We start from the raw sequence: 10676 nt of genomic DNA, 5'->3' as shown, positions 1-10676 counted from the left end.
TGTTGAATGCCTGCTGAGCGACTCCGATTGCATCCCCTGGGTCAGAAGACCCAAACATTGATTCTGCCCAGAGTTACCTACGAGAGACAGCCCATATTGGCTTAAGTAAAACTACAGCTGTCCTGATGCTTCCCTTCTCACTTTTAATTCATCTGTTCGCACTTACAACTTCTCCCTCGCAGAGAGAAAATGCCCAGGAGAAATGCTGCACTTAGGATATTTTTTGACCGTGCTGTATCAAGGCTGCATTGTGTCTGTCTTCAGGATCTCCCTCCCTTCTTCGTCCAAAGAAGGTAGAAACAAACACACATCCAAGTCTCTGTTTTTTGCTGAGGCTAAGTGGGAACATGGGACAGCATGAATCTGTGCAAGTCATGAGCAGAGTTCACCTGAACTCAAAGGCTGACTGGGGTTGGCAGGTTTTTTGCTTCACAAGTTTTAAGATGAAGATGGATTGTGGTGGCCATTTATTCTGACTTCCTTCCCTGTGGTGCTCAGAGGAGTTCACCCACCAGCTCCAGCATTTGAAGACAGAATAGCTGTTGTAGAGAGATCGCCAGGTGGGAAGATCATGAAGGAGCACATTGTCATTAATGAGAGAGCTGGACCAAGAAGTGGAATGGAGCTCCTCACAAACAGCACCTGCTCCTGGTGCCATCAAAATATTCGCTCCCAGATCTGGGTTGGGTGCTGATCTGAGTTGCTACCTTTTGCCTCCTGGGAGTCTCTGCAGGTTATATTTTCTTTTTCCAGCTCTGCAGCAGTGCAGGATTGAATACGTGCAGTTCAGTAGCAGGTGAATTGGTGGATGAAGCCACTTCTGTATAGAAGCTGCTGAATCTCTACGAGGACTGAAGATAGAAAACATCATAGGAATAAAAGCATATGGGTTTCAGTTATCAACATCCAAGCCAAACCAACTTCCCTAAGATGAGGAAAAAATAATGAGCTTCCCAGGATGAACAGTATTGTCTTCTGTGTCTTGCTGCTTGGGCAGTCCATTTGGAAGGGGGAGCACTGATGTACTTGCTCACCAGCAAGCAAAGGGAGAATGTCCTTGGAGTCCCACCAAAGAGGTGATTTGCTAGCTCAAGATTGCAGCTCCAAGTGATCCTAGGAGTGTTGGAGCTCTTCTGGGAGAGCTGCAGCATCCTCTGGCATTTGCCCATCCTCTTCATCCTGATGAGCTTTCTCAAATAAGGTCAGTAGCGGCTGGACGTTGTTTTCTGCTTAGAGACCTGCATGTAGGAAGGCATTCCCCTGATTCTCTGTGTTCAGTGTTGTCAAAGAAGAAGCTGAGAGCTGCTTCCCAAACTGTAGGTTGAATATTTCCCACATCTTCTCTGACATTGTTCGGTGCGACATAGTGCCCACAAGTGAAGAGGGTTATCGTCAGCAGGGTACTGAACGGGATTTTGGGAATGCTGAGTTCATGGTGGTTCAGGAGGTACCCTGACATCTTCCCTGGGAAGCAGTTCTGGCCAGATACCACAGCCTGGTTTCACAGACTTCAGAGTTATCCTATCACTGTGCTGAACCTCTGACATGCAAACTTTGGGGTATTTATCCAGACACCTGGCAGGTTGTCCAAGCAATCTTTCTGTCAAGCATTCATACGACTGATCCCAGGATACCACCCTGACAGTCTGCGAGGATTACTGCTCGGACATCTCCTTGGGGCTTTCTGAGGTTAATGCATTGCACTGCTGCAGGCACAGGGAAACAGCTTTTGCCAGGGCTGGCATGAGCAGAGCTGCACCGCTTCATTCTGCCTTCAGATCTGGCCCATCATTTTCAGCCATCCCCATGACTTCTGAAGAAGTTCAGCCTGCTTCTTTATTTTTTTTAAATAAATCCACTAGCCTCATTCAGCACACTTCTAGTCACTTAGACACATCAGGCCCATACTGGTCTCTGGGCAAACACAGTGGAAACATCTCCTTCCCCTTTCCGTAGGACACACTTGTTCCCTGGGACCAAAGTTAGGTCTTACAACAAGCCCTGTGCTCCCTGTCCGGCCTTCCCCTGAAGCTCCTGGTTTATGTAGTGGCCCATGGTAAACCATACAAAGCCAAGTTTAGCTGGGTGAAGAGCATCCAATTCCGGCCTTTTGCACTGATTCCACTCAGGTGGATCAAAAGCAGAGCTTCAGTGATATCAAGGCAATTTTGTGTGTCAGCCAGGCCCAAGTAAATTCGTTGGGCGTTTTCCCTGAAAGCTACACTGGCTTCTCCAAGGGGAGGAGAAGGGGCATGTGGGAATCGGGACATCTGTCCCTGTCAAAGGGACACCGAGGAGGAGGCAAATAAAAAGTTCCAAAATGACATATACTCATTTTCAGACTGTGTGATTTCAGGGTCATTTCACTTTCCCAGTTTTTTTTAAACCCATCTGATATTTTTGTGGGGTGGGTCTAGTGGTTCATGTGGAGCATCCCCTTAGTGGACGTCCCATCCGTAGAGGAACCAGACGCATCCACACAAACCTGGCCCTCCCAAGGGGGTCCCACCACCTTTCCTGGGCTTGGTCTGGCATGCGCAGTTAGAAGGTCTTCCTTCCACAGCTAGGAAACGGGAGGGGAGGGGGGAAGAATATGCACTGCTTAACCTGAACTAATCCACCTTCCTCATCCAGCTGCAATCTCCAGAGTCGAAACGTTAATGTCTTTGTCTTCTCTTAAACTCACTCTAGGTATCAAACTGGTTTGGAAATAAGAGAATCCGGTACAAGAAGAACATAGGTAAATTTCAAGAGGAAGCCAATATTTATGCTGCCAAAACGGCTGTCACGGCTACCAATGTGTCAGCCCATGGAAGCCAGGCTAACTCACCCTCAACTCCCAATTCAGCTGGTTAGTTTTTTGGTTTTTTTTATTTTGGGTCATTAGTGTTCAGTTTTTTGTTCGTTTTCCCCCTTCCCTCTAATCTCTTTCTCTTTTTCTCCTTTTGGTTATTTCAGTTTTTTATTTTCTGGTTTTGGTTGGCTCACTTTTGTGGTCTTTAAAAAAAGAGAGATGGGTTTGGGTTTTGGGGTTGTTTTGTGGGGGTACTTTGTTTTCTTTGCCTTTTTTTTGTTTGGTTTTTCCGTCTTTTCTCTTGTCTTCTCTTTTTTTTCTCTTCCCTTTCCCTGTTCTGTTTTTTGTTGGAAAAGCAATGTGATCAGACCTTGTGACTGATGGTGCCGCGTTGGGGGTTATATGCATGGATGGTAAACACAAAACCAGAAAAATTATCTGAAAAAAGATTGCTGGGATTGCTTGCACTTCGGGAGGAGAAAAAAAGTGGAAAAAAAGTCCTTGCATAATGGTTCTGTTTCACTGGGGCTGAAAGCATGAGTGGCCCTATGGATAAACCCCAACGTTTCTGGGATGTCCTAACTCATGCCATTTTGGGGGTTGTTTTGGGTAGATTTTTATCCTTTTATTTTCTTTCTGTTGTGATTACCTTTGATTGCTTACATGACAGTATCTGGATCACCTGCAAGAGTGTGTTCTGTGTGAATTTTATTTTCCGTTTGTGTCAGTGCAATCCGGGGAAATCCATGGGTCGTTCCCTTCCCTTTCCCACTTTCCTGCCCATTTGCTGTGGTTTGCATTTGTTTGTTTTGAGGGTCAAAGGCACAGAGCACTTTGCCCAGATTTCAACTCCTCCGCTAGAGAACAATGCTTAGTTCATGCGTGGTACCTGCCACGAGGACGGCCGACCCACAAATGATCCCAGGCTGCGGTCGGTTGGTTGTGCTCCGCTCCCAAGAGCGATGGAAAATTAGGACTTGATTAAAAGGAGGGGAAAAAGGGATCTTGATGGGTGCCATGTACTTCGTTATCCATACAAATATCTGTGTGCCTCTTTTCTTTTTAGGGGTGGGAGGGAGAGTGGGAACGTGTCCCTCTTGTGCCTTTGAGCTCAGTGTCTGCTCATGGTACCCTTTCAGTGGGGCATGATGCTTGCTATTATCAGGTAGGCTACTAAGAGGAAGGAAACGATGTGGGAGCAAAGGGGGATGGTGAGCAGCAGGAGATGCTGGATGTTAAATAGACCGCCAGTGGTACCCCACACTGGTTGCTATCAGGATGTGCTTCTGTAGTGAGCGCAACCCAACCTGTAACAGGTATCAGAGGAATCACACCCCAGAAGCACCCCCAGATCTGGAGGATTTGGGTGGAATGTGGAGAAAGCAGAGCCAAGGGTCAAACAAGGGGAGAAACCACCGGCGTGGATCTCTGGCTGATGTCCCAAACCAACCCCCCAGCGCGAGGGCAAAGGCAGTCTGTTATCCACGAGCTAACGTGGTAAGCAAGTGGTTGATCGCTCTGTGCTGGGGAGCTCATCCACACCTCACAGGGACTCGTGTAGATGGCTTGCACAGAAGCAAGTGGTAGAAGGCTTATTCAGTTGGGCAGTGGAGAGAAGTCCCTGCGCACAACCCCTTAGTTTCCAGGAGACATGTTACTTGCTAGGGGTTTGCCCCTCAGAGCCACCTGGAGCAGAGATGTTGCAGCTTTTGATTGCAGGTCAGAAATACTGCTGGAAGGCATCTCTCCCTCCTCGCCCAGGGCTGCCTGTGAGCAAGCTGTGCTGCCTGCTCTGGCTCAGCTGAGGTGCTCAGAGGGCTCAGGTGGATGCGGCAGAATTCTGCAGGGACAGATGGTTTGCAGGAATTTTGTTTGATTCTTTTCTTTTTGGGTTTTTTTCCCTTTTCCTTCCATTGTTTTAGCTGCTGTTAGCTTCAGTTTTAAAAATGTCATCCTTTCCAAACAGCTCACTCAAAATACCTGGTCAGGTGGAGTCTCTTGACATTGAAACTCCCATGTAGAAAAGGCTGGAGGGTAGAGAGCAGAATTGCGTGTGTTGAGGGAGATGCCTACTGCCTGTGATGCTGTCCTGCAGTCCACACCAGCTTGGACCAAAGAGACACAGCTTTCCTTCTTTCCCTCTTTCTTCAAATGGAGTCGGATCCAAAGGTCTGGAATAGCAAGGGAAGAGCTTCAAATTGCTTAAACGGGTTTGGATCTGGCCTGCATGTAGTGGAATAGGCATTTCCCCAGTGCCTGCCCAGTTAAATAGTGCTCCAGTGCGAGGCTGCTTCTTCGCCTTCCCCACAGGCAGTAACACGGCTGTTTCAAAGATAAATTGGCCGGTACCCTGCAGTAAACAGCTAAGATAATCCCTGGGTAACACTCCACTTTCAAGGAAGGACAAACAGTCTTGTTATTAACGTGTAAGACTTGAGCTCCTGGGTCCTCTTTCTGGCTTACTTGTCTGTGCTCCAGAAACATTGACCTCTTTTCACATGCCTAATGTGGCAGTGGTGCTAAAGCAGCACGTCAGTGTGAGGGGAGCTCACAGGCCATGGAGATCTTTCTTCTGCTAGAAGCAAAGTGTTTCTAACCTGGCCCAGATCCCACCACCCTCCCTGTATGCTGCAGCAGTGGCAGAGCAGCAGGGAGTCCTGCTGTCAGTACCGCAATAGTCTCTGTGTCATCTTGCAGACATAGTGGTTTTGGATGTCCTTGTAGTCATCTCCTGAGAAGACAGCTGGAAGGGCCTCAGGATTTTATCTCCAACAGTGGCATCCCAGGTTGAGATCTACCCAGCTGAGCCATGCGGATGTAACAGCTCAGTCAAGCATCCCTGCATTGCCACATTGTGGGGCAAAGGCACATCCTGAGAACATATGAAGTTGTGTGACCTCCCCTGCTTCAGGTTGTCCTGGAGGTGCTAGCAGCAAGAAGCACATCTATACACGCTAGATCTGAAATAACCTCTCTGTGAAAGATTTGGAGGATGGTGTCAAGGGCCACGAGCCATCCGGATGTGCTGAATTGCCCTGGGAGGAATGTCGGAAGTGGATGAAGAAGTGAAGGACTAAGATGGATGATGCCTCTCCTTTTATACCATGGACTTTTTTCTGTTTTCAGATCATTGAAACTGAGACTTTGGTGAGGAAGGAGCCTGAACAAAGGCTGGATTTGCGGAGAATTTTTAGGACCTTCTGGTTTAATTACATTGTAGGACATGTGGAAAGGAAGAGATTAGGCAGAGGACAGGTCATGAGAAAGAAGCGACCAGCAATGTAGTCCCTGGAGGGCCATGATATTGGAAGAGGAGGTGGAACTGGATGCGATGGGACCTGGGACAGGAGCTAAATTCATTTCTGCTGTGGCTACGCAGACCCATCTGTTCTCTGCACTGATGCCCATGTTACTGGAGATCGGTGAATGGCTACAGTCAGTCAAAGAGATTGGCCACACATTGACAAGGGCAAGGATTGCATCTGTCTAGCCATCTGGCACGTTCAAAGCAGGGTCCCCCATCCTCAGTCACCCAGGCCTGAATGTCAAACACCTTTTCATCCTGAATATGCACAGTTGGGCTTTATCAGCCAGATGTTCAAATAAGCTGAGATGTCTGGCTCATTTGGGCTAACAACTCCCCATCCTCACTTTGATTGCCTGGACAATCTCAGCACAAAAACCACATGGCAAATGAAAGCTATTTTATGTGGGCAGAACCTTTTGCCAACCAGACTCCTCAAGGGCCACACACAGGTGATGACATCCAGTGAAATCTTCCATGCAGAGCAGCCAAAATTGTCCTGAGCTGTTTTTTTCCTGCTCACCCTTTTGTTTTGTAAAAATCTTCTTTCAAAGCTGCTGATGGAGGGGATCATGCTGTCTGGAAATGTACTTCATGAGGCACAGGCCTGATTGCTGTATCTTCTCTCTTTGCCTTCCTCCATTTGTGGCAATCACTTGTCCAGAGCACAGCACTGGAGAGGATCCTGCTTCAGCAGAGAGGCTGTTCTGATCATGGTCTCACTGTCTTGAGTGTTGGTTGGCAAGTGAAAAAGAACAAATGTCCTGGTGGGTGAGTCCAGGCTTTTAGACCTGCTATCAAACTCGGTGGCTTTGTCCAGCTGAGGAGTTACATAGTCCATCAAGTTTTTCCATCATCTTTGGCCATGGTAGAAACACAAGGAAAAGTTACAGGGGGGTTAAATTCTGTGCTCTCAATGCATATATATCATTGCCACTGACTTCAGCTAGGAGTCTTGTATACATGACCAAAGTTGACTTCAGTGGTTCAGTGTGCTGGATCTCTGTCTCATTGGTGGTAGGTGATATGAGGATGGCTTGATTCCAGCTCCAGTGAACACCATTACCATGTTTGTTTATTCTTGATGCTGTTTGAATTGTCAGATACTTTAGAGAAAAGGACTTGTTAGAGGTCCTGGAAAATTTGAGGTGGAAGTGGAGTCTGTTAAAACGTTAGAGAAGACATTAGAGAAGCTGGAGAAGCAGCTCTCTGAAGAGCTGGAGAAGTGGTGCAAGAAATACCAGCAGTCAAGCTTGTGAAGATTTTTAAATTGAAGGCAAACTTGAAGTGGGTTTTGTTCATCAGAAATGTTAGGGGTGGAAGAGATCTCTTTGCAGGCATTGTTTTGATGTAGGCTTTCACCCAGCGGCAAGAGCTGAGTGCCATGGCTTGTTTAAACATTTCCACCACTCTTTCTGAAACTGGTGATGCCCTGATAGAAACTCAACACTAAGGAATAGTGTTGATAGGTCTTGGGTTTGATAAGATGTCTGGATGCTGAAGATGAACCACTGTTCCACACTGCTACAAGTCATGAAAAGTGTTGGTTTTTCTGGTGGTTTTTATTGTCTACACACAATAGCATCAAGGGACTTCCATGCCAAGATAAGAGCCCTTTCCTCCTGGGTTCACAAGCTCAAAGATGGTTGTTAACTTCTCAGTTCTTGAGAAGCCCCAGATCACATTATGACCACTGAAAACCTTTGGTGTGTTTATAATGGAGCCTTTCAGAGGGACAGATTAGATTTATGATGGAGCCTCCTCTAGTGGAAGGATTTGACTTGTATTACTGGATCTTGTCTCCATGGAGGATACCAGAGTCTTAATTTTCAGGGCTCTTCACCTTCCTGCCTCCTCTCCCACGCCAGTGCATCAGCCCCTCTTAGCCTTGTTTCTGAGAGTTTGGGCCATCGTAATTTTCATACATGGCTAATACATAGACAGCGGAGTGCTGATGCAGCAGAGCAGCAGCGCATAGGGCTCTGCAATTACGCCTCTGATACAAATGCATCCAAACATGCAGGGTCATTGGTATGCGCATATTTATCTTTGCATCCACAACAGCGGCAAGACATATTTACCATTTAGATATGCACATATATTGTAAAAATACCCTGTGCCCATAGCAGCGTATATCTTGTAAGTGACATCTCCAGCGCTCCTCATGATTTCCAAGACACCAGTGCTCTTCAGAACTAGAGTTTGTGGCTGTTTGCTTATTTTTATTTCCTTCCTTCCAGTCTCAATTTTACGGCCAGGTTTATTAAGTTTCAGTAAAATATCAGTTAAGTTTACGGCATTTTTATTTGTTATTATTGTTATAATTTTCTTTTGGTAGGGCAAGGTGGGATGAAATGTTGCTCTGCTGGAGGCAGAGCAATAGCAGTGCCCTGTCAGGTGCTCAGGGATTCCCGAGTCCTGTTCCCAGCTCTGCCATTGATTATTTGTGTGATCTCAAAGGTTTCTGCTCACCTTAAAAGAATAGGAGAATATTCTCTGCTTCTTGTGAGTGGTAGCTGCAAAGTTCTTAGGTTCTCAGCCACTGCAGGAGTATGAAGCCACATTCCTGCCCTGTGTTTTTCGTGCCATTGGTCAAAGCAATCTCATTCAGAAAACCTGGTAGGAAGCATCTTCGTGTATGTGAAAAGTATCCATCTTCATGCTTAAAGTTGAGCAGTGTCAGGCTGCTATCTATCCTCAGTCTGCCAGCTCATTTCCCTAGGTTTTTGCCTTTAAAATAGCAAGTAACCTGAGAGGTCGGGAAGTGACAGGAGCCCTTCGCCAGCTGAGCAGAGCAGGTGATGGTTACAGCTGCCTTCTGACTAGTCCCGGTTACTTTACACTGTGCTGTGGGATTGCTCTCTGAAAGCGGTTGGGCAGGGTTGACAGTGAGCACAGACAATGAGCTATTCCTGGCTCTGCTCTTTTCAGGCACTGGTGGGAGGGTCCTGATCCAAGACTCACTGAGCTCAAGATGAGTCTTTCTCTTTACTGTCTTGGATGTTGTATCTAGCAATGATGTTTCTGCCTTCCTTCAATTCTGAGAATTGGCAGCACCTGACAAAAGAGCCAGTTTCAAAGAGAGCAGCAGAGAGTTTAATGAACATGAAGTCTCCAGCATAGACCTCCCACCTGCTCCCTGACCTTTCTTGGAGGTGGCTTCCTTCAGAAGAGCCTTCCTGGTCCACCTCCAGGGCAGAGCTGGGGTCTGTCCAGATTGTTTCTTCGCTCTCCAGCAAAGGGAGGGGGATTGCCAGGCGTGTCTCAGAGTGTACGCATGAGCCATAGTTGGGCAATTCCACCAGGACTGTGGTTGCCAGTCTTCCAAGTTGGAAGTGGCAGTGGAAATGATGAGAGTGTATTTGGGGTTGGAGCTGAAAGCATAGCTGACCTGGGCCCCTGAAGTCTCTCCTTTCCAAGGCTAACGTCATGTATATAACCAAACCTTGCACGTTGAGCTGTCTCACACTTAACGCGCTGATCTGCACGATAAGTTCTGAAATAATCCCATAAAACTTTTTGTTTATTTTTAACCCCCTTCCCTCCTCCCCCGCCTTCCAGTTACATGATGGGTTTGCTTCTCCTGTTCAGTAGTTGAGGAGGTGCTCAGATATCTTGAAGCTGGAAGCAGAAAGCCTTGTTTCTGCAAAGGAGGGATTATTATTTTTTTCTTTCCATTCGTTTTTTTTTTTTTTTTTCCTGATCCTACCCAGTTGTCTTCACCGTTATAATTTTTTTAGCGTAACATTGGCGACTGGTGCATGCGGTGGGGAATTTGCTTACAGAGCTCGTTCTTCTGGGGCAGCTGGCCCAGGAGGGCTGTGATACCCTTACATTCTCTCATGGCCCATCACGATGAAAGACACTTGCTGACGTGATGGGTACTGGGAGGCTAGCCCAGGTGCCTTCACGTTTTTGTGAGCCTTCGCTCCTGGTGCGCTGCAGTTCCCACCAGTGAGGGGTTCCTGATGTCCTGAAGGCACACCCCATGCACCGCTCCCTCGCAGAGCTCCCCGTGGCTCAGCAGGAGCTCCAGACATGGAACTGGCTGGTGTCTGGATGTGCTCACCCTGCGGAGAGCAGCACAGTATAGACTTACCCACGCTGATCTGAGCTTCTTGGAAACAGCAGTAAGTGTGGGCCTGGTTCGCCCTGCTGAAAAGGCTTCCGCTCTCGATAGTGAGGCTTGTTTGGGTAATTCTGTTCTGCAGTGTAGTCTGCCGGGTGGACACCTCCAACAGCCAAGATTTTCAAAGCTGCCTGAAGGATTTTGATGCCCTGAAATGAAGGGAAAGGGCTGTCCGAGTCCTCCAGGATGGGTTTTGTTTGTCTCAGTTGAGAGCATGAAGAATCCTTCCTCCAGCTGAGGAGCTGTTGAAGAATGTTCTTGGCATTGAGCTGTAACAACATGTGGCTTTGAATAACCTCAAGAGTGCATCCTTTTTTGTTTTTGCTTGCTCTGTTCTTCATACTACTAACCTGACTGTGTGTTTTGGTTTTGTGGTTGCTTTGCATGTTGTTCCTTCCTCTTGGCTGAGAGTCATGGGGTGGATCTTTTTCCTTTCTGTGATTCAGGTG

The 10676-nt window shown here is 47.2% G+C and overlaps 1 protein-coding gene across 1 annotated transcript in view; it reads left to right on the top strand.

Annotated features, from left to right (window-relative positions):
- The window catches only part of PBX1 (pre-B-cell leukemia homeobox 1), a 134752-nt gene that overhangs the window by 113927 nt on the left and 10149 nt on the right, over window positions 1-10676 (top strand). The window contains exon 7 of the mRNA XM_009320718.1: window positions 2692-2851. Within this exon, the coding sequence (XP_009318993.1) occupies window positions 2692-2851 (160 nt within the window). The remainder of the gene's footprint in view (window positions 1-2691; window positions 2852-10676) is intronic.

Source organism: Pygoscelis adeliae, unplaced genomic scaffold (genome assembly GCF_000699105.1).
Source record: "Pygoscelis adeliae isolate BGI_AS28 unplaced genomic scaffold, ASM69910v1 Scaffold402, whole genome shotgun sequence".
NCBI lineage: Eukaryota > Metazoa > Chordata > Aves > Sphenisciformes > Spheniscidae > Pygoscelis > Pygoscelis adeliae.
Note: the sequence above shows the minus strand (reverse complement) of the source record. Positions and strands in the feature narration are given on the sequence as shown.